This window comes from Hyperoodon ampullatus (genome assembly GCF_949752795.1).
Source record: "Hyperoodon ampullatus genome assembly, chromosome: 6".
Taxonomy (NCBI): Eukaryota; Metazoa; Chordata; class Mammalia; order Artiodactyla; family Ziphiidae; genus Hyperoodon; species Hyperoodon ampullatus.
This window is the reverse complement of record NC_136919.1, coordinates 71413982-71438289: the sequence shown is the minus strand read 5'-3', so window position 1 is coordinate 71438289 and position 24308 is coordinate 71413982. Positions and strand designations below refer to the sequence as shown.

The following is a 24308-nucleotide window of genomic DNA, read 5'->3' as shown; positions in this document are numbered from 1 at the left end:
CTGCATGAGCTGCTTGTAAATTTTGGAGGTTAATCCTTTGTCAGTTGCTTCATTTGCAAATATTTTCTCCCATTCTGAGGGTTGTCTTTTGGTCTTGTTTATGGTTTCCTTTGCTGTGCAAAAGCTTTGAAGTTTCATTAGGTCCCATTTGTTTATTTTTGTTTTTATTTCCATTTCTCTAGGAGGTGGGTCAAAAAGGATCTTGTTGTGATTTATGTCATAGAGTGTTCTGCCTATGTTTCCCTCTAAGAGTTTTATAGTGTCTGGCCTTACATTTAGGTCTTTAATCCATTTTTAGTTTATTTTTGTGTATGGTGTTAGGGAGTGTTCTAATTTCATTCTTTTACATGTAGCTGTCCAGTTTTCCCAGCACCACTTATCGAAGAGGCTGTCTTTTCTCCACTGTATATTCTTGCCTCCTTTATCAAAGATAAGGTGACCATATGTGTGTGTGTTTCTCTCTGGGCTTTCTATCCTGTTCCATTGATCTATATTTCTGTTTTTGTGCCAGTACCATACTGTCTTGATTACTGTAGCTTTGTAATATAGTCTGAAGTCCAGGAGCCTGATTCCTCAGCTCTGTTTTTCCTTCTCACACCATTCAGAGTGACCATCATCAAAAAATCTACAAACAGTAAATGCTGGAGAGGGTGTGGAGAAAAGAGAACCCTCTTGCACTGTTGGTGGGAATGTAAATTGATATAGCCACTATGGAGAACAGTATGGAGGTTCCTTAAAAAACTAAAAATAGAACTACCATATGACCCAGCAACCCCACTACTGGGCATATACCCTGAGAAAACCATAATTCAAAAAGAGTCATGTACTACAATGTTCATTGCAGCTCTATTTACAATAGCCAGGACGTGGAAGCAACCTAAGTGTCCATCGACAGATGAATGGATAAAGAAGATGTGGCACCTATATACAATAGAATATTACTCAGCCATAAAAGGAAACGAAATTGAGCTATTTGTAATGAGGTGGATAGACCTAGAGTCTGTCATACAGAGTGAAGTAAGTCAGAAAGAGAAAGACAAATACCGTATGCTAACACATATATATGGAATTTAAGTAAAAAAAATGTCATGAAGAATCTAGGGGTAAAACAGGAATAAAGACACAGACCTACTTGAGAATGGACTTGAGGATATGGGGAGGGGGAAGGGTAAGCTGTGACAAAGCGAAAGAGAGGCATGGACATATATACACTACCAAACGTAAGGTAGGTAGCTAGTGGGAAGCAGCTGCATAGCACAGGGAGATCAGCTCGGTGCTTTGTGACCGCCTGGAGGGGTGAGATAGGGAGGGTGGGAGGGAGGGAGAAGCAAGAGGGAAGGGATATGGGAACAGATGTAAATGTATGACTGATTCACTTTGTTATAAAGCAGAAACTAATACACCATTGTGAAGCAATTATACTCCAATAAAGTAAAAAAAAAAAAAAAAAGTGATCCTACAGACTGGGAGAAAATATTTGCAAACAATGCTACCAACAAGGGATTAATTTCCAAAATATGCAAACAGCTCATACAGCTTACTATAAAAAAAAAAAGAAAAGCAAAAACCAAACACCTAATTTGAAAAATGGGCAAAAAAAAAAATGGGCATAAGACCTAAATAGACATTTATCCAAAGAAGACATACAAATGGCCAATAGGCACATGAAAAGTTGCTCAATGTCACTAATTATTAGAGGAATGCAAACCAAAACTACAATGAGGTATCACCTCACACCAGTCAGAATGGCCATCATTAAAATGTCTACAAATAATAAATGCTGTAAAGGGTGTGGAGAAAAAGGAACACTCCTACACTCTTGGTGGGAATATAAGTTGGTATAACCACTACAGAAAACAGTCTGGAGGTTCCTTGAAAAACGAAAAATAGAGTTGCCATATGATCCTGCAATCCCACTCCTGGGCATATATCCAGAGGAAACTAATTCAAAAAGATACATGCACCCCAATGTTCATAGCAGCACTATTTACAATAGCCAAGACATGGAAGCAACCTAAACGTCCATCAACAGATGAATGGATAAAGAAAGTGTGGTATATATATAAAATGGAATATCACTCTGCCATAAAAAAACACTGAAATAATGCCATTTGCAGCAACATGGATGGACCTAGAGATTATCATATCAAGTGAAGTAAGTCCAACAAAGACAAATATATGATATCAATTACATGTGGAATCTTAAAAAATGATACAAATGAACTTATTTACAAAATAGAAATAGACTCAGACATAGAAAACAAACTTACGGTTACCAAAGGGGGACCTACTGTACAGCACAGAGAACTATATTCAATATCTTGAATATAGTATTAGGTAATAACCTATAAAGGAAAAGAATCTGAAAAAGAATATATATATATATATATATTCGGATTACTTTGCTGTACACTTGAAACTAACACAACATTGTAAATTAACTATACTTCAATTAAAAATGGTTTAAAAATAAATAAATAAAAATAGAACTACCATATGACCCAGCAATCCCACTACTGGGCATATACCCTGAGAAAACCATAATTCAACAAGAGTCATGTACCAAAATGTTCAATGCAGCTCTATTTACAATAGCCAGGACATGGAAGCAACCTAAGTGTCCATCAACAGCTGAATGGATAAAGAAGATGTGGCACATAGATACAATGGAATATTACCCAGCTATAAAAAGAAATGAAATTGAGTTATTTGTAGTGAGGTGGATGGACCTAGAGTCTGTCATACAGAGTGATGTAAGTCAGAAAGAGAAAAACAAATACCATATGCTAACACATATATATGGAATTTAAGAAAAAAAATGTCATGAAGAACCTAGGGGCAAGACGGGAATAAAGACGCAGACGTACCAGACGATGGACTTGAGGATACGGGGAGGGGGAAGGGTAAGTTGGGACAAAGTGAGAGAGTGGCATGGACATATATACACTACCAAACGTAAAACAGATAGCTAGTGGGAAGCAGCCACATAGCACAGGGAGATCAGCTCGGTGCTTTGTGACCATCTAGAGGGGTGGGATAGGAAGGATGGGAGGGAGGGAGATGCAAGAGGGAAGAGATATGGGGACATATGTAGATGTATAATTGATTCACTTTGTTATAAAGCAGAAACTAACACACCACTGTAAAGCAATTATACTCCAATAAAGATGTTAAAAAAAACAACAACAGTGATTGCACGCAAGGCTACAGAATCAGTTCAGTTAATCGTCAGGGCTGGGACCATATGACTCAATGAACAAAGGATGTCATCATTCGCCATGTTGAACTCCCCTCATGCATGGACAAACGAGCTTTCACGACAAGGAGTTCTCACCATGAATCCAGCACTTCCAGCAATGACACCTATTACACACAGTCTTTCCTGGAAGTCGTCCCACTAAAATAGGTGTGATATTTACCTCAGTTCAAGATATCAGTCTAAATAAGTGCCAGTTCCTGGAGGAAAAGGAACAGGGATATTGATTTTGGGGTGGGGTGGGGTTTCCTAAAAACGCTGTTTACAAACATAATATTCCAATGACAGGAAGTGAGAGCAGAAAGCATCTCTTGTTGGCCTAAACAAGAAGTGGTTAACGTTGTCCCAACTCCTGTCAAGAGACCTTAGTTGCCCTGTCACTTTACTGAAGGACTCTGAATTCATTTTTTTTCAAACTCTTGAGGTTGAATTATCCAGCATGCACCAGCCTCAGGGACAATCAAGTGACAACCAAGGGGTGGCAGAAAGTAGCAGAAAGGTCATGAGGTTTGGAGACAGGACAGACCAGGCTTTGGAAATTGGCTCGAACACTCAGCTTTTCTGAGCCTCAGTGTCCTCAGCAAAAAAAAAAAGGGGGGGGGGTGATGGGGGAGGGGAATGCTTTCCTCAATAATTAAATGAGATGAGAATAATAACAGCTAACACTTACGGAGTGATTGTTTTGTGCCAGGCACTGATTTGAAGGGCTTTAAATGTGTTAACTCATTTACTTATGACAACAACATTATGAAATAGATGGTACCACTGACTCCATCTCACATAGACGGACACTGAGGCACAAAAAAAGGTTGTGTTATTTGCCCAAGTCACTCAGCCAGTAAATGGTAAAGCCAGGATTCAAATCCAGCTGCTCTCACTCCAGGGCCCTCAACCTTAACACCACCTACTAATGCCCTTGGGAAGCACTTGATACAGCACCTGGCAAACTGAGGCAGTAAATACAGGAAGAAAAGAGAGAAAAAGAGGGGGCAGGAAGAAGGAAAAAAACCTTTACTCCATTTCTCTCCTGGGATTCCAGGTCTCCCAGAGTAGGTTGGTAAGGTCTTTAAAAGACTATAGCTCGGGGCTTCCCTGGTGGCGCAGTGGTTGAGAGTCCGCCTGCCGATGCAGGGGACACGGGTTCGTGCCCCGGTCCGGGAGGATCCCACATGCCGCGGAGCGGCTGGGCCCGTGAGCCATGGCCGCTGAGCCTGCGCGTCTGGAGCCTGTGCTCCGCAACGGGAGAGGCCACAACAGTGAGAGGTCCGCGTACCGCAAAAAAAAAAAAAATAAAAAATGACTGTAGCTCTCCCAAGTCCCTCGATGTTGCCGTTGTCCTGGCCTCCTCTGTGGAAGGACCTATAATAAACCACTCCACACCCCCACCCAGGCTGAGCAAGACGTGCAGTGACATACCTTGGCTGAGCCAAAAGCAACACAAGTCAGTCACAAACCAAAGACCCATCACATATGTTTCAGCTCTCCTACCTTAGAGCGAACTCCGCGCTGCCAGAGGTCTCCCTTCTTCCTCTTCATTTGAAAATCCTAATCCTGGTACCTGAGCCGCCTAGCAGCCCCCAGTTCCCCACACTGTCTCTGGGCAGGCAGGGTGGCCCTCAGTGCTGCCATCTCAGAGCTCCTGGAATTGAGATGACACACAAAGCAAACCCTGCCTCAGAATATGCTGTATTCCTTCTGCCCACAGGGTCTTGGAGAGGCAAAGCTGTGATCCCCCCAGAGAGCAAATAAATGAGCCCTGGCAGGTGATTCTCATGGTGAATGATGAGGAGGGTTGATATACTATGGGCTACAGGGTACTTTTAAAGTAAAGATAAGACAAGAGAAAGAAAAGTACATAAATATACATTTATGAATATAAAAATATGTACTTACGGGGGTGCTGCAGGATCACTCGAAAAATACAGAAGCCCAAGGGGGAAATTTCGGTCTGCTGAAGAAGCTCCGACAAGCCAGCCGTCCATTTGCACCAGGGTAAAGCGCCTGTCCTAGGCATGACCCTGCTTTTTCCTAGTTTTGAAGGTGAAACCAAGCACAGGCTCTTTCCTCTGATGATCAAAGTAACTACTGCTTCCCCTAGGCCCCATGTGGAGGGGCCGGGGGAGCAGACCAAGGAGCAAGAAGATTGCAGCTCTGCTCACTGTCAGCAGGGCTCCCACTCCATGGGAAGAGGGGACGGAGTTCTCTCCAAGACCTGCACGTCCCCAAGGAGTGCTGGGATGGGCCCCCCATTCAGGGAAGGACAGCAGTCCCGTCAGACGGTACTAGCAGGTTCACTGGTCACACATGGACTAGAGAGCACGTCCTTTCCTAGGGCTGTCCTCGGAGAGGCCAGAGGGCTCCTTTAATGGAACTAATCAAGAACAGCCATGACTATTTGTAAGAGCAGCCAGGCATTCAGGGGCTAGGTGAGCTTGCATACATAATCCATCAGTCCTCCCCAATTATGCATTTAAAACTGACCAACTTCTCTTATGTTAAACATATCATGTACACTCTCATTTTAAAATCTTATTTATAATTCAGGGTCTATAGGCTTCAGCTAACTTTGGGTCAGTCAGGTGACAATAGGGAAATGGCCTTACTGTATGGTGGCTTTTGCTTGGAGGGCCCAGGCTCCACCAAGGAGATTTTCCCAGGAGCCTCTGTAAACCCAGACCCTGTGAAACATGTTTGTAAAATACAGTCCAGGCTTTGATAGATCTGCAGCTGTGAAAGTCAAGAAAACAGTAATAAACTGAAGCAAAACAGGTGGGGATTTTTATTACCTTTAATGACACAGATCTTCCCGAAGTAATCTAAACCCCAATACGTCACAAAATTATTCACATTTTTATATATTCCAAAAGCAAAATCCTGCTGCAATCCTGGCCCCAATGTAACTCCTCAAAACTGAAATAACTCCTTGAGAAATACAAAGATAAAATAGGAATAACTTAAACAACAGAGTTAGCAGATCAGAAAGTGAGCAAAAGGCAGATTGATTTGTGAAAGAAAAAAAAAAGACTTTAAATAAGAATGGGCATTTAAGATCTTATCCCTAAATTGAATTAAGGAGTTATGCTCAAACCATAAAAAAAGAAAAAAAGGACAATGAGTGTCACAGTGTGTATCTGAACAATAACTGCCACGGGATACCAATTCATTAGAACTGATTTCCTTCAGCTGCTTATATCCTTCCTAAGTGGCCCTTTTCTGAGAACTGTACCATAGTCTTAATGTAATACAGTATTTTTTTATTATTGATGACTACTTAGACCTCAAAATAACAAACTGACAACTATAGTTTCAGACACACTGAGAACATACGAGCAGGTGTAATTTAAGCATATCGTCTGTCTTTCAAAGGTGGAATGCTTGTTGTGATATATACCTTTATTAGGCTGAAATTCTGAGAAGGGAATAAATGAATTTTGTTTTATTTTGGCTTTTGGACTTTTTTTCTCCTTTAATTTTTAATTTCATTTTCTTAATTTACCTAATGAACCAATTCCTGTGGTAATAATGAGAAAAGAATACTTGACTCTCACTGAATCTTGTAAAAACTGAAAGGGTTTTAGGGCATGGTAGAGGAAAATGCTCAGGTTATAGCATGAAGGAAAGACAAAGGTTTCCGTTTTCAAGCGCTCTCTTCTCTGGGTCTGTAGACCCATGAAGACAAATGTCCACTTTAATCCACCCCCATCCTCTTCTTGCTCCTCAAACTGGGTAAGCATTTCATAAAGGCACCCTTCTACTAATTTTAAATCTGGTTTTGGCAGTCATTTCTGCCAAACTTAGTGTAGTTATTTCAGAGAAATATTTGAAGGTTTTGTTCCTCATATAAGTTTCTTTAAGAATTGCTGGAGGGGCTTCCCTGGTGGCGCAGTGGTTGAGAGTCCGCCTGCCGATGCAGGGGACGTGCGTTCGTGCCCCGGTCTGGGAAGATCCCACATGCCGCGGAGCGGCTGGGCCCGTAAGCCATGGCCGCTGAGCCTGCGCGTCCGGAGCCTGTGCTCCGTAATAGGAGATGCCACAACAGTGAGAGGCCCACGTACAGCAAAAAAAAAAAAAAAAAAAAAAAAAAAAGAATTGCTGGAATAAAGGAGGGGTAGGTGACAGAAGGAGTGGTTTAAACAACAATCAAAAGAAATTAGCCTCCTCTTACAAATGTACCATAGAAATTAAACCTTTAAAGCAAGACCTGAATTCTCCAGAAGTAATGCTTCCTCTTCCTAGGTTTTCAGTTGATATCATGAAAATCAAGCCTAACACTAAAAAGCAAACAAACAACCACAAAAAAACAGATTTACCAAAAATGGAAAATCAGGGTGACAGTCTTTTTCTAGAGGATATATCAGTTTATTCCTCTAGATAGCAGCTTCCTCGAGCTCATGGAAAATATAAGAGGAAAGGGAAGGAACGGGAAGGGACAGGAAGGGACGGGAAGGAAAAGGAAGGGAAGGGAAGGGAAATAGGTAGAGGTGGGGGAGGGGTGAGGACAAGCGGGAAGGAGGAAAAAATGAGGAAGGAGGGAAAGAAAAGAACTTTTCAAGAACACATCCACTGCCAAAAATTAGGAACACCTGAAAAGGCATCTTGACATTTTCATCAGAATTTTAAGAAGTGCTTTCCAAATGAAAAAGCACCAGCCACCCAACTATTATTTTCGTTTTCAAGCTCAAAACAAGCATACAAACAAACTAAAACACAAATTTTCCAGCTTGACAAGAAAACTTGAGCCCCAAACAGCAAACACTTTAATCAATGACTCTTACCTGGGTACAAAAGACTGGGTGGGTACAGGTTTGATTTAACGGGGGTTAGACACTGGTGATTTGATACATAGAACAAAAACTGTTGTTCAGTTGGCTTGATGAGTGAGCTCTTCATGATGCTCCTCCAGCTTTCATTCAGTCTCCCCTGTGAAATGTGAAGACACTTCATACACTACATGTGGTACTGAGAAAAAGGCAATCAATAAACACAACCAAGGAGAAGAAGATGATTTCCCTCTATCCAAATCTTGGCACGTAGCTCTACGTGTAGGAATAAGGCAATGTTAGGTTAGCAAGACAAACACTTGTGTGACCTTGGGCAAGTTACCTGGCCTCTTTGTATACTATCAGGATGATGACAAGCAGAGTATCTACCTCTTAGTGTTACGCTGAGGAGTTAGTACAGTCCTTGGCACATAGTAAATGTGCAGAAACTGCTAGGTGTTATTGAGCCGAACTGTTAAACATGCCCAAATCAATTCTATTCCATGGAACAATTATTTTTGAGAGTGGAGGGGGTCAGTATAGGATTTGGGGGTGTTCTGAGTCCCCCATTCTCAAGGCATTTGCAGCCTACTGCAGAGATTCTTGGTGCTAAATGTGCATTAGAATCTCCTGAAGAACCTTTATAGAAATACCGATGCCAGGCACCACCCACAGAGATTCCAATTAAGTTGGTCCAGAGTGGGGCCTGGGCATCAGTATTTTTCAGCACCCCCAGGTGATTCTAATGCTCACTGAGGATTGCTGACCCAGGAATTTGCCATGTGATTTGGGTGTATGGCCACTGCCTGTGTGGTCTGTCTGTTAGACTCTGACAGGACCAGGAGCCCCTGAGATGAAGGGTGGTGTGTCATTATCCATGTGTCAATCACCACAAGCCATCAAATGACAAATCCCTCCGAAGCTGGTGAGCAAATCAGAGAGGGAGGGCCTCGAGGTTGGAGCTTGGCATCTGTAGGCTGGTTTGCTTTTTGCTCTGGTTGTAAGGGAGGTGAAGGGGCACCCTGGGAGGAAGTAAAATGGCTCCTGCCTGCCCAGCAGAGACGGTAAGGTTGGAAGCCATAGCAGCCCCTCCCTTTGGAGCTGGAGGCCTAAGGAGCTATGACAGAATCAGAAACCGGCATTTTAATTCACTGTTGTCCTTTTTCTTTCCTTTTCTTGGTTTATTTCCTTTTTGCTATTCTTTAATTTTAGAAAAGTTTTTGTGCTACAGTTCTTGTCTGTGTCTGAGGATGTCTGGGCCTGGGTTCTTTGCCCTCCCTCGAGTTGGGAGCATTACAAGTGGACCAGCTCCCACTGCAGGCCGGCCATGGCAGCGGCAGCTGGGATCACGGGAGCTGCTCACAGGGATGGGAGGGTCGGTGGGCCAGAGCTGGTGCCATCTGCTCAGTCTCCCATCCCTTTGCAGAGACCTCCCTCCAGTCCTCTGCCCTCTTCTTGGGAGAGTTTTCATAAGGAAAACCAACTACAATACAAGGCTGAAGGAATGAAGTCCTTAGTGGAGGCATGTGGAGGGGCAGAAGGCAGAGGGCCTGAGTCTGCCTGAGGGGCCAGCAGGTTTCACGGAGGAGGCCTTGTAAGCCCAACCTTGAAAGTGGAATCTCAGTGAGCACACACCAGACGTGGGCAATCAGCTCTTGATAAGGACTGTGACACCGAGGCAATCACACCTCACAGGAGAACTAGGGATAACGGGGGTGGGGGTGGGGGGTGGGGTGTGTGTGTGTGTGTGTGTGTGTGCGCGCGCACACGCTTATGGAACTTTTTTAATGGTAAAATTCATATAACCTAAAATTCACCATCTTAAAGTATACAAAAGATCATCTGTTTTACACCAAAAGTATCAAGGCCCAAACCATCCTGAGTAAGGAGAAACAGGTGTATTCCAACCCTTCGACCCATCTCTTCCACACATTCCCTGGTCAGACAATTGCACTCATTGTTTCTGGTCCAAGCATCCCTAACTTAATCCCTAAGTGCTAAGAATCTACTTTTTCATTTCCCCTGAATCTTGAGATCACCAGGAAACCAGGAGAGGGAAAGATGATGAACAGTGAAAGAGCAGAAGTGCAGAAGGGAAGGACAAGCGCTGGTGCTGTAAGCAGGAGAGTCCTTGAGAAAAGCAGGGCAGGGGACATGGAGTGGAAACCCACTGGGTCTTCTGCCGAATGCTCCTCTCTGTTGCTGTCTACCCAGCCCATAGGCGTGACTGTCCTGTTTTAGCTGCTTGACCTTGCTTGTTTGGATCTTCCCTGGATTCACTGACAGAGCATCATTCTACTAAATGCCCTGTTTGCTTAAGACGGGTCAAAGTCACCTGGGTTCTTTACAACCATGAAAACTTTCACTGACAGTCCTCCAGGACCCCTGCCTCACCAGGAATCCATGACCCAAATTGGGACAGGAAGAGAATGGTATGGAGAGCTTTCAGAGAAGGCCTATGAGCATATTCCAAACCACTGAGTGGGAACTCATGTTACAAAGGAAACCTATTTACTAAGATGGAATTCTTTTTTCTTACCTTCTCTCTATCTCCTCACGTCAGGGTCCACATATCTGCCGGTTCAAGGCTTTATGTAACCTGATGTTAGCCATGTTGAAATTCAACACAATTTGGCATTTGGTAATTACGTGGGCCACGTTACCTAAGTGGTAATTAAGTGGGCTGTGTTCCGTATAACCACCTAATAAATGCCTAGATGACTATTTTGGCAATTTGGAGATTATGTGGCCCAGAAGCCATCCTTTAATCTACCAAGCAGAACGTTCTAAGGTAGAAGCCTGCAAAATGGGAAATTACTGAGCTGTCCTCCACATTCCTCTGTGCTGAAGGCAGGAAATCCTGGCCAGCCCTGGGCAAGGCGATGTGTGCCCTAAAGCATGAATGACCCTCAAACCAGAATTTCAGGAGCCTGATGACAGTGAAAACCTAGCACGTTATCCCACACTCCTTTATTGTTTAAAAAGATTCGTTAATTATCTTGATGTTGCTAGAATGAGGGACTACATGATACAACACCATAGGACCCTCTGGGGGACGTTCAAGGGCAATGTCCACCAACTCTGCTTAGGTTCCAAAGGGCTCTGCTCTTTCTCCCCAGGGTTCTCCTATCACACACTCCAGTTTTGTAGAACAATGGAATGTAATGGTTAAAAGCATGGTCACTGAAGCCAGATCACCTGGCTTCAGACTGTTGCTGGGCCATTCACTAGCCATGTTACCTTGAGCAAGGCACTTAACTTCTCCTTGCCTCAGTTTCCCTATCTGTGAAATGGAACTGGTCATAGTACCTACTTCACAGAGTTGTTGTGATAATTAAATATTAATTCATTAATACAAGTGAAGTATTTGGGCCAGTTCCTGGCACTCAGGAAGTACTTAATAAGGAAGAGCTATTCTTATGATGGGCCTGGGTAGGAAGGGAAAGAAGAGAAAACCTGAGAAATGACGACAGCCCTCAAAATGACGAACTTCTTACCACACATCTGAATTCAAGAGTTGCCTCATCACCTCATTCAACAGCTTCCCACAAAAAATATTTACTGAGCACCAACCACAGTGGAAGGTCATCTGACGCAAGGGTGGCAACAGGGTGGTGGGGGGAAGGAAGGCTCTTGTTCAGGGCACACACCTGGCATGTGTGGTTGAGTTCACCTAAGTTAAATGGGATCCCACTGTAATTCTGGCTGTAAAATAGTGAGCAGGATGGCAGAGTCCCTGACCTCGGGAAGATGTCATTCAAGTAAAAGGAGCAGACTTTTAAGCAATCAACCCACATAAAAATATAACAACAAACTGTGTCATACTTTATGAAAGAAAACTGCAGAGGGCTAAAAAGGTGTACCTCAGAGCGGGAGGGGGTGTCATGGAAAGTCATGAGACCCGAAAGGTAAAGAGAAGTGACCCATACAGGGTCAGGAAGAAGTATTCCAGTCAAAGAGCACATGCAAAGGCCCCACAGCCGGAAGGAACTTGTGTCTGAGGAGCTGAAAGAGGGACCACTAGGTAAGGGGGTAGGGGGGAGGATACAAGAGGCAAGACTGCTGGCAGACCCGCATATGTGCTGTCTGAAGGAAGAATGTGGCTCTTATCTCCTCCTTGACTCCTGCCCACATTTTCTAGGTACTTTATATTGTAGCAGGAAACTGAAATTATTTTAGCAAATCAACAAGAAGCAATTAAGCTGCTTACTTACATAGGACAGCAGTTAAAAATATCTCTGTTCATGCACCGGATATTTCTTCAGAGGGTAGCTTGGTCTTTCAAGAATATTCCTTACTTCAGAGATGGAGTCTTCCTATATAACAAAAACAAATCCAGCAATTGCATTACTCATAATGTGATACAGATCAAGGATACCTGGATGTGTAGTTTTGCATTTAAGAGGTCTATGAATCCCATATACGCCGTATATATTGTGTTCGTGATACGTGTGTATACAGATACTATTTCCTTTTTCCCCCTCCCTCCCTCCCTTTATCGCTCTTTCTTTTTCTTTCCTCTTCCTTCTTCTCTCCCACGCCCCCTCCCTCTTCCCTTTCTTCCTTTTTTTCTTTTTACATTTTAAAGGGATTCCCTTACTTGAAAAAACTACGAATTAACAAAGCAAAGCAAATGACTTTGCAGACAGGCCGTAAAGTAATCCACGACCCTGGTGATTAGGGGAATCAATATTCATTTAAATAATTCATTTAAATGCCAGCATTTAAATAAGTCAAGATGACCAATTCAACTACATGGTATAGTTAAATCCAACCAGAGTGGGCACTGTCAACCTTCCATTTGGTGACAGGTCACAGCTAATGGCTGTACATCTGCAGTAGACAAAGTGCTGGGTTTATCTACCTACGGATCAGAAACACTCCCCTCACCTCCATAAAAGTCAAACAGTGAAAAACATCTTATTAACTTTGAGGAAAACTTTTTTCCATGTTGTGAGCTCATGCAGACCACACACGTCCCTAGATTCTTCCCTGGACAGGGATTCCTGTCCAGAGCGGAAGGAAATGTGCTTCGGGCCAGTTACACTGTCTTCTCTAAGTTCTTTGACAGGACCACGCTCCCTCTCACTGTAGGACCTCTGCTTGATGCGTGCTGTTCTCCAAAGTAACTGCTACTCATCACTCAGATTGAAGCACCACTGTCTCTTCCTCAGGGAAGCCTGCCCTGACTGCCAACCAAGTCCAGTACTCCTTTTCATACACTCTCAGGATACCATGTAACCTCCTTGGTGAGCATCACAATTTTACATTTATTTCTGTGGTTACTTGATTAATGTCTGTCTCCCCTGCTAGACTGTGAGACCCAGTTCCCATATTATTTTGTCAGCCAAGATTTAATTCCATCGGAAGCCCTGACCTTGTTTAGGTGTTGCTGAGATCTGTGGGACGTCAGACGACTGCAGACCCTTTCGTGGATCTTCTTCCACGTGGACTGGGACCCAGGGTGGAACCTGCTCAACAGAGTAAACAGGGTGGAGTATTATGCAGCTGATAAAAAGGACACTTAGAGTGCCTAACAATAAGGGTCGATATTTATAACTTAAAGGTGAGAAAAAAAGCAGCAACATGCAAAACAGTGTGCATAGCGTGGTTTCAATGTCTTTATTAAACCTAGGTATAGGAAAAGCACTGGGAATAAAAACAACCAAGATGTTAAAAATGGTGTGTGTCAGGGTGTGTGACTCTTTTCTTCTTTGTAATTTACTGTGTATTTTAGATATTTCTCTAAAGAACAAATCCTGCTTCTACTTTTAAAACATGTAACCCCAAAATTTTTAATACAAAATTTAATCCCAACTGTTTTCCACCACAGGATATTTTATGTGTCATTTACTTTAGGCCACCCAGACCCAAACTTAACCACAGATCTTACAGTGTCTTTCAGTTCCTCAAACAGGCTGCATTTTCTCCCTTCCATAGGCACTTGCCAGCACTGCTCCCTCGGGTAGAATGCTGCCACCCCCAACCCCCAACCCTGCTCATGTTGAGTCCCACCCACCTTCAGAGCTCAATTCAGTTATTGATTTCTCAGGAAGATCCTTCCTGAGCCCCTTCCTGTAGAGCAGTGGTCCCCAACCTTTTTGGCACCAGGGACCGGTTTTGTAGAAGACACTTTTTGGCACCGGGGTGGGGCAGGGGGGAGTTCAGGCGGTAATGCGAGCGACGGGGAGTGGCAGATGAAGCTTCGCTTGCTCGCCCGCCGCTCACCTCCTGCTGTGTGGCCCGGTTCCTAACAGGCCACGGACTGATACCGGTCCGTGGCCCGGGGGGGTTGGGGACCCCTGAGGTAGAGGAAGTCGGCTTCCCTATTTCATGCACTTGGAATCCATTCACCCCTCATTCATAGCACTTCCCCCAGTGGACATTTTGTCATTATTTGGTTAATATCTGTCTCTCCTCCTAGACTGAAATTGGGACTGAGCCTCTTGGGCTAATAGCTCATCTCAGGGTTTTGAATACCACAGGAGGAATTTAATACATACTTCTTGAGTGATTGAATTCATCCATCCATTCATTCATTTTGGGGAGGGAAGTGAGTACCAATTCTTAAGTTGAGGCAGAATTTGCAGTTTGATTATGAAAAGCACAGATATTGTTTTCTTAAAATGCCAAAAAATTTTAGCAATTTGGATAAAATTGTTCTCTTTAACTAATGTACAGTAAACACTGGAAATGACAGAAACATGTGAGAATCAATCCAGTTGTTGTTATGGCCACCACACTAATGAGTCCCTGTGCAGTTGCCCCTCTGCTCGGTTTGGGACCCACATCCAGGCTACTCATCCTGGCTCCCTGTAACGAGCATGTACCCTCTGGTTTCCAGGGAGACAAGACCAAGAGAATGACTGGGTCTACACAAATCCATTACCAACCCAGGAAAATGACTCACAGCAAATGAACGAACCACCTAAAGCACTGCCCATGTTTAAAGCACTGCCCAGGCACATCATTTCTACACTCCTCTAAGAATTTTTAAGATGAAGGAATAGAAATATTTTGAAGCTATAAATAAAATTGGCATTTAAAAATAGCCACCAAATGGACACTGCAAATGCTTTCTCATTGGCCTTGAGTAACCAGTGCCAGAATTATCCGTACACTTGTTACCCTTATTACTATATACAATCAACACTATATTTGAAGACCTCTGAGAATGATGAGTCAACAGGCAAGAGCAGTGCTCTGCCTTGATTGTGGCCTTCTCCTTGTGCAGTGGGATGACTGCGGATGGATGCTGAACTGAGGATGGATGCTGAAGGGATGTGACTCTATCCGGACACTGGAGCTAGGAAACCGACTTGAGAGTGTTTCTCCCATGTTTGGGACTACCATTTCCCATGCTGCTAGTTAAAAGGGTTTTCCACTTCCTCCATTAAAACCTTGGGCTGGGCTTCCCTGGTGGCGCAGTGGTTGAGAGTCCGCCTGCCGATGCAGGGGAAACGGGTTCGTGCCCCGGTCTGGGAATATCCCACATGCCGCGGAGCAGCTGGGCCCGTGAGCCATGGCCGCTGAGCCTGCGCGTCCGGAGCCTGTGCTCCGCAACGGGAGAGGCCACAACAGTGAGAGGCCCACATACCGCCAAAAAAAAAAAAAAAAAAAAAAAAAACCTTGGGCTGATTCTCACTCCAAAACTTGCCTCCCATCTCACCCTTGCAAACTTGACTCTTGCTGATTTCAGTATTAAGTCAGCAGAAACTCAAAAGGTATTTCTCATGCACTTCTGTGATCTGAGCAGAGGGAGACTGGTCCCAGTGGCTCATGTGAAAAGAACGGTGAGTGAGGCAGAGCCTAAGCACTGGTAGTGAAACTATGCCTCTTATGGTTGACTACCAGAAATTCCTGAGCTTGACTTACAGAAGATAAGGAAGCAGCTTGTTAAAACCCCCTCTTCTTACAAACTGCCTTTACTGATTAAGCTTGCTTTAGTTGTTTTTATTCTTCTTTCCCTTCTTTATTTGCATACCCTCCAAGCTTCATATAGCCTAGGGTAATATATCACAAGACTTCTTAACCGCCCCTATAGATAAAGCCTCTGACATCACAGGTCACTATAGTAATGGTGGGCTTAAGTTGTTTTACAAGAACGTGGAGTTGGATCCTGTCTAGTTCAAGCTGGCTAAGACTGGTTGGGATAACTGACCCTAAAACTGTGTCTGCACAGTTATCTGATGAACAATTTTTTGACACCAGAGGGCCAAAAACTCCACCCTCAGATCATGCTAAGTACCTCCATTTTTGAACATGCATCCCATGAAGAAGCATGTAACCCAGATATGTCTGGGCAAAGTACCGATTACTTCACCTTTTCTCTACCTCCAATCACATTTCCTCATGCCTAAGACCACCCTGCTTCTTTATCCCATCAATATCTCAAGCCCCTTGCCTTTGGGGAGGTGGATCTGAGACTTGTTCTCCCATCTCCTTACTTGGCTGCGTTGTGAATAAACTTTCTCTGCACCTCAGCATTTGGTTTGCTGTGCATAGGGCAAACGAACCTGGTTCGATAACAGTAACACCTAGTGTTCCAAGGGCTACCTCTGTGAGGTCAACGGGGAATGGATTCTTCCACAGGGGCTACACTGAGGTCAATGGGGAATGGATTCTTCCCCAAGGATACAAAGGGATATCCTTTACTCAAAACAGCTGCCTTAAAAATATTATCTTCAGTGCCACTTCCCTGGAGGTTAAGGTGATAAGCTTTCCTGGATGCCTGGAATTAAGAGGTCTCCCACAGTGCAGGACTTTCAGCGCTATAACCCCGACAGTCGTGGGCAAACCAGATAGCCTTTGTGTGACCATGTTATACTTTGTCACCTTATTTACAAATTCATAGATTGATTAGTTCCAAACTTATCAGTTTAGAGTTTTTGGACACAGAATTTGCTGACTCTTCAGAGATAAATGATTAAAACTCTGGTCTGCAGCCAGAGTCATCATTCTACAGTCAACTGTGCTAATTCCTGTGAATGACTTGCAAAAGCTCCCCACTGCCTTCCAGCTGAGCCCAAATTCCTTAGCTTGGTTTCCACAGTCCCCCTCAGACTCTCAGCCTTGGCACCCACTACTCCCCAAGGCTGCTCTAACTTCTAGAACCTGACAGCACCCCCTGCCTTCTCACCTCCCATCCCTCCCCTCCATTAACTATCACAATCCAATCCCCTCCCCTCTGGGCCCCCATGAAAATGCCACCTCCTCCATAAAACATTCCAGAGTACTTTCCTTCTCCTTTATACTCTGATAGCATTTGGTCTGTACTGTTCTCAAAGTTCTGCCTTGTAGAAAACTCTCTGTGTACATTTTTTTTTAACATCCTCTGCAAGTTCTCAGAGATCAGAAGAAATGTCTTAAATGTTAGCATTTCTATTCCAGGACTAGCAGGTGGACTATCAATCCTGTTTTCCTTCTGAGGCACTGTTTTTTTCCCTTGTGTCAGCAAGTATTTATTGAATGTCTACTAAGTGCCATGAACTGGTAACTGATTCTTCATGTGTCTTTTTTTTTAAATTGAGGTATAATTGGTGAGGCACACTTTTAATCACAGAGATTCTACATTCCCCTCCACACACCCAGTACTAATCTCAAGGACTCTGACTCAATATGAGGCAATTCTTCAGTGAGCCAGAGTTGAGAATTACTGTCCTGCTGCATAAAGATACTCAGGAAAGACTGGCTGAATGAATGCATAAACCATCTAACAAATTTATTTAAAAAGAAACGAGGCCTTCCTAGATCTCCTTCCTAATGGAATTAACCTCCTCTTGCTCTGCCTTTCCCCTACATTTCAATTATACTTCTGTTAAGTGTACATCATAAACCATCTCACATTTAGTGACATGGGAGTATGCCTGCCACCCCGTCTAGTGTGTGAGCCACTGGGAAGCCAGGAAGTGTCACGATCACATACACTGCACATAATAGGTTCTCAATAAATGGATGCTCAATTCAGTCCCTCAGAAAAGCTTGCTATGCTGATTATAAGGAGTTTGGGTGATGTACGAAAACAAGGCACATGGGCAAAATCCATGAGCTTCTTCCAGTTCTGGCAGCAAAGAAGCACTTTGAGCTGCAAGAGGATGAATCTTTGATCACTAAACCCCTTTTACAGATGAGGAAACTAAGGTCTAAAAGGCTGAGTACTTGTGTGAGATCACATAGCACTTGGAGACAGGTGAGCAGAGCTCAAAGTGTCCTGACTACCACCAGTTGAAGGTTCATCCCCTTCTCTGTTTAAAATAAATTCTAAGTCTTTACATCTGGGGTAACCCCCCACCTGCTCTGTCCACCTGTTAAGCTGCAGGCTGGTAGAAAGAGAAGAAGCAGGAAGAGAAGGGAGACCAGGCCCAGAGATGGGTGTAAACGTGTCTCTCACCACCTGTCTCTGGGAGCCAAGGCCAATTTAAAAAAATCTATGTTGTGTTATTTTCTTCCAATATAGTAACTAATCAAGGACTCACCATTACTTAGTAGATTTTATCAAAATATTTTACTTGGTTTCCTCAAGTCCATTTTAATATAAAGGTATTCTATCATTTCTGAAAAAAGTCTAAGAATGCATTGTCACTTTCTTATAACTCCTATTAAAATTTCAGTGCCACTTTTGTTCTGGGATATTTACTACAAGTCTCTTTGTTAGCAATTGTATTATTTTTATGTGGAGATTTCTTATTCTCATCACTAACAATGCAGAGAAAAGCAGACTGACCTATCTTTCATTCAAAACAACTATCTTAAAAATATTATCGTTTGTGCTACTTCACTGGAGTTGTGACCAACTGTCCTGGTTTGCCTGGGACCAAGAAGTTTCCTAGAATGCAGGATGGTCAGGGTTAAAATCAGGACAGTCTGGGGCAAACCGGAAGGTTAGTCACATCAGCTGGGAGTGCAGTTTGGAAAATAAAGGTTCCTGCTCTCAATCTCTGGCCTGCCCTCCAGACATATGCAATTGTGGGTTTGTGTGTGTGTGTGTGTGTGTGTGACAATAATATAAACAAGCCAACAAACCATGTCTAGAAAAAGAGAAAGAAAATACACCCACATATTAATCATGCTTGTCTTTGGGTGGCAGGACTATAGGTGATTTTTTTTTCACTCCTTTTCATTTTTCTACAATTTCCGAACTTTCGATAGTGAGTTCTTTTATACTGGTGAAATCAAAAGCTTGAGTTCTAAAATTTATGACAGATAATAATGGATAGATAAATAGTACCTATGCCAAGTTAGCTGTCTGTCCCACTTTCAACAGGCATTCTGAGATATGCTTTCCAGGGTAAGAGAAAAGTCTCAATTCTTACTTTTGGGATTATTTTTCAAGGAATAATAATTTTTCATATCAAGGTGTCCCCAGCTGAATATTCCTAAGGAAGCAAACTGATGAAGTGACCTGACTTTACTCCTGCCAGACCACAAGGCACTCTTCTAGCAAAGAGATTGGTGCTTGCTGCTGACCTTTCTCGGAGAAGGGGCTGATCCAGAAGAGGGCTGGGAGATGTGGAGTGCTGGGAGGTGGCAAATGAAGTTTCCCGGTGGAAATCGGCATCCCCTTGATGACTATAACTGGCCGAGGGCTTTCCAAACTTAATTGAATCTAACGGTGATGGTGATTCATTCCTTAAAACAATCCGTTCATCTGGCTCTTTGATAACCTGAGTGACAATGTGCATTAATCTTTAGCTGTAGTTTTTGCTTTGGCTTGCTTAATTTAGAGCTGGGGCCCGGGTGGGACAGGGAAGAGAACTGGGGGCAAGATGATAGAATACCTGCCCTGGGGACCTCCTGCAAATAAAAGAGGGGTGGGAGTAGAGAAGACTAGAGACAAAATGCTCAGGAGTCAAGGGCAAGGAAAGATAACCAAAATTCTGTACATTTGGCATATATTCACAAGCCAAAATAAACTCATGCTCTGAGCTTTGGTTTGTGAGGCTTGGAGATTATTGGGTTTGGGAAAGACATAATTTTTTAGACAAAATATTTAACTGCTATGGCAAAGGAAGCTCAGTGTACTCCATTTTCTTTGCATATATCCATTCTCATGTTGTAACATGGAAGTTTGCAACTTCACCTGAATAAACCAATCAAACTTTAAGAACAAGTGGTTTACCACCTCTATATACAAAGGTACTCGATTAGAGAAAAAGTAATGAAAATCCCTACTGATAAAGTAGATACTGGGCCTACATACACCCTCACTGGTGATTGATCCTACAAATGAAAGGAGTTTATGTCAGGGGAATAAACCAACTAAAGCAAAGCAACTCAAGTTAAACTACAGCAATTCCATAAGCAGCATTAGCTAGAAATATACTTTCCACCACTCATGGGAGAAAGCACAATAATTGACATTAGATAACTGGAAATAAATCAGTTTACAAATGCTACTTCTAAAATTACCTTTACGTTAGCTGCAAGGCTGTCAAGAGAAGAAGCTAGAAGAAAGAGGAACAGGTGTTTCAATGACTCATTATTGCCAGTTACCCCTAAAGCTGCTGTTACATTTATTCCAGAGCAGTACAAAAATATTACACAATGAATGAATTATCAGAGAACTTAAATGCTCCCTTGTAAATTATACCATCACCTTTAAGTCTTCCTGAAGTCACAGCAATTTATCTATTAGTTTTACTGTCCCCTTGAGCTCAACAATGAGGTTATATTAATGACAGCACGTATGGATACAGGAAGAGTAAACGGGAGTCTAAAGTCTAAAGTGAAGCAATAAGTCAGTAGCCCTTGGGCAGCCGGGAAAACTCTTATTTGCCCAGGTGCCCAGGGCCTAAAAGAAAGCCATTTGGCTCAATGTAAAATTCATACCCTCTGCCTCTTCTGGCATTCCCTTTATATTTGGTTTACATAAAATCCTACCTATGCAGAAACTCTTGAGTGTACTTGTCCAAGGTAGATATAAAAATGAATACATAAGAGCTTGGAAAAACAACACAGCAAAACTGTAAATCATTATGATTACCCAAGTAATCATAATAAGTAAATAGACCTAATGCCAGAGAATGGTAAGAATTACTAGAATAAATACACACAGATAAAACCAAGAATAAATGGGATTTTTCCAGGTTGAAAAAAAAATGCTTTTGAAATGAGTATTTACAAGGCTATGCTAAGGCCACCGTGGCTTCCCCCAGCATGACTGGGGCTTAGGCAGTGACAAGGGACTGCTGATTCCCCAATGCCACTGGCAATAAGAAGGAAGATATAAAAAGGGATTTTTTAAAGCATGCTAATTGTCATATCCTCTGGGCATGCACATATGTGTATGGGCATCTTGTCCCAGAAGCTCTCTTCTACCCAACTCCCAGCTGAGTAGGGAATTGGTAATGCTAAGCCCCTTTTCAGCTATAACCATAAACCTGCCCTGTTGCCTAGGAACCTCCTTGCTACTGATTTTTGAACACTCCCTTTCACGGGGAGTTTGCCCTTGTTCCCTAGCTTCTCAAAGTGTAGTCCATGGACCAGCTGCATCGGTATCACCTGGAAGCTTGTTAGAAAATAAGGATTCCAGGCCCCACCCCAGCCTTACGGAATCAGAATCTGCACTTTAACAAGATCCCCAGGTGATTCAAATGCACGCTGAAGTTTGAGAAGCACTGCTTTATTCTACCTTAGGCCTGAATGAATGAGCTGACAGGTGGCCTAAGGAAAAGTCTGGCTTGGAAGCTACAGGGATTCCAAGGATCTGAGCCCAGAGGTCTGAACGTCTTCTCTAAATGTAAGTATGCCAAAAACTTGGTGTGTGACCTGTACACACTCTGTAACCTCTCTGGAACCTTAGTTCTCCACCTGCCAGGATTAAGAAAGACAAAGGCTGAGACCAGTGTGATATATGAGTCCCGTTGTAATTGAGCTAGCATTAAGCCCAACTGTCCTCCCTGGGAAAGGACATTTCCTGTTGCTTGATTTCACAGTAATGGGGAAGACAGTGCTGCTTTTATGGGCTACATGGGTGATTTTCAATCCAAAGGACTTAAATGTCAGAGGTGATGAAGCACTTTCTGCTTCAAACCCTGTCTTCTGTCCCTGATTTGCTGCTGTAGAACAGTCACAGTGATTCAAGGACACCGGCTTGAGTTACCACAAGAGAATGTACAGCCCCTTAAAAGTATAAATCTTTCAGCCTAAGATAGGAAACCCTGTTGTCAGGGATGGTACAGGTACAGTCTCACCAAGAGTCAAGAGAATGGGCCACCACCATCCCTTTCTAGCCTAAGAATTTTTATTAATTCAGGAATGGTTGAAATTCACTGCCTTGACCTTCAGTATTGACATGGTTCATGTATATCAATCATAAAGTAAAGGCCTCCCAGGGAGGCCTTAACCCAGTTCCTCTCAGTGTGTGATCCAGGGGCCTCCCCATGGGTCCCTAAGACCTTTCAGGAGCTCTGCAAGATCAAAACTGTTCTCCTAATAATATTAAACTCTTTTTCACTCTCTTTCTCTCACGACTGTATAATGGAGTTTTCCAAAAGCTACATGATATGTCATGATGTCACCACTCTGATGGCTAATGGAATGTGGGCTTGTATATTCTTGAATTTTACAAATTTCTCAGTTTTAATTTCTAACACTAAATATTGATAGATATCATCTGCATACACAAAGTTTATTGGGGTCTTCAATAATACTTAACGCAAAAGGGTACTGAAATCTAAACGTTTGAGATCCCCTGCCTTAACCTCACTGCTTCAGACAAACTGCCTCTCCTTCTTGCTGACATGGAATCTTGTAAAGTAAGTGTTGCATCTCCTGATCTCTGACAATCCCCTGCTACTTCCTATCCAGAGAAATGGAGAGTCCTATATGTTAGCTATCTGTGGTGCCTTAGCAAGAAGATTCCACCAGGACAAGATGCTCCCTGCTTTTCCAGCCCAGCCAGGGAACAGCCACAACCAGAGCACACTCAGTGGTCACACTACTCAGAGCAGTCTCCTTCAACAGCTAGGGGAACTCTGAAACAGCTTCTCAGCTGACTCTGCTCATGGGAACTCCCTCCCTGGAAACTCCACAGCGGGAGGGCACCTGAGAATTAGGCCCTGAATTTCCAAAGAAACATGTGATTCCTCAGAATGAAAGAAGACTTAGAGTTAGGTAGGATGCATTCGTTCCCACGGGAAAACTGTATAGGAATAACAAGAAACTCAAGTACCTCTTATCACTGGAAATGGAAAGTCTGAAAAGTCAGATTTTCTTCTAGACTTCTGGGAATGATGCTCTGAACTGTTCTCACCAAAGGGCTTTGCACTGTCCACCTGAAAGGAAAGGAAAGGAATGAGACTTGAACCCACTGTAGCTTGTATTACCCTCTCCTCATTACCTGTAATGCCTTTCTCCCCCTCAATCACAGTCATGCAGGTGAGAAAAGAGGTTGGGAACAGCTTAAATCACAGTCTCCAAGTATATAAAATGTTATACCCAATAGGGAAACCTGTCTGTCCCTACCTTCACTGAGGTTAGAACACGAAGACATGGGCTAACACTAGGCACAAATCATATTCTAGCCACTGGTAAGGCTCCAGCCCAGAAAACAGCAAGTGACATTTATTTCACCTTCTTTTAGAACCAGACAGAGTTTCATGTTCCTAAACAGTCTGAGTAGTACTGGCCTAGGTGTGGTCCTCCCTGAAGACAAGGGATTTTCACAAGGTGACATTTCAGCCTTCCACATCCCCTTCCAGTCTGAGTGTCTATATCCTTGAAAAAAAGAATAGTGGTGACTGTATTATTTTACTTAAGGTAACCGTATTTTCTTACACTGGACAACATGATTTGCCAACATGTCAAAATACTTGAAATAGAGACTCTTGCAGAATATGTATGACATAAAGTTGCTGGAGTTTCTTTGTAACATTGTTTATTTCTGTTTTTTTTTAATTTTAAGAAAGCATGTTATAATATTACTCTTCAATCTACTTCAAGAAATACTTTGATTATAATTTACAATCTTGACAACATCAGGTCCTCTACATTTTAATGCTGCCACTTAAACTTCAGATATCATCAGGAAATCTGGCTAAATAAAAGAGCACTTAGGAAAGAGCTTAGCACATTAGTAAAGACTGTATAAGAATTTGTTAAATAAAAGTATCAAGCAAGTTTTAATTCCCTAAGAAAATTTCCAAGATTTTAAGGTTATTTAGCCCATAATGGCATACACTAAAGTTGTATTTTATAAAAATTTATGTCAAATGATATAAATCAAACTCAGTAAACTCAATTCAACAATATTTGTATGAAGCCACGTTTAAAGAGTGGTTGCTAGATCTTGC

At 42.8% G+C, this 24308-nt stretch overlaps 1 protein-coding gene across 1 annotated transcript in view; it reads right to left on the bottom strand.

Annotated features, from left to right (window-relative positions):
- Positions 1-8000: 8000 nt before the first annotated feature.
- The window catches only part of SPATA6L (spermatogenesis associated 6 like), a gene marked incomplete at its 5' end in the record, with an annotated part of 45383 nt that continues 29075 nt past the window's right edge, over positions 8001-24308 (bottom strand). Inside the window, 6 exons of the mRNA XM_079707145.1 lie at positions 8001-8176; positions 12231-12332; positions 13394-13487; positions 19483-19679; positions 20425-20459; positions 23189-23291. Of these exons, the coding sequence (XP_079563271.1) occupies positions 12243-12332; positions 13394-13487; positions 19483-19679; positions 20425-20459; positions 23189-23291 (519 nt within the window). The 3' untranslated portion in view covers positions 8001-8176; positions 12231-12242. The remainder of the gene's footprint in view (positions 8177-12230; positions 12333-13393; positions 13488-19482; positions 19680-20424; positions 20460-23188; positions 23292-24308) is intronic.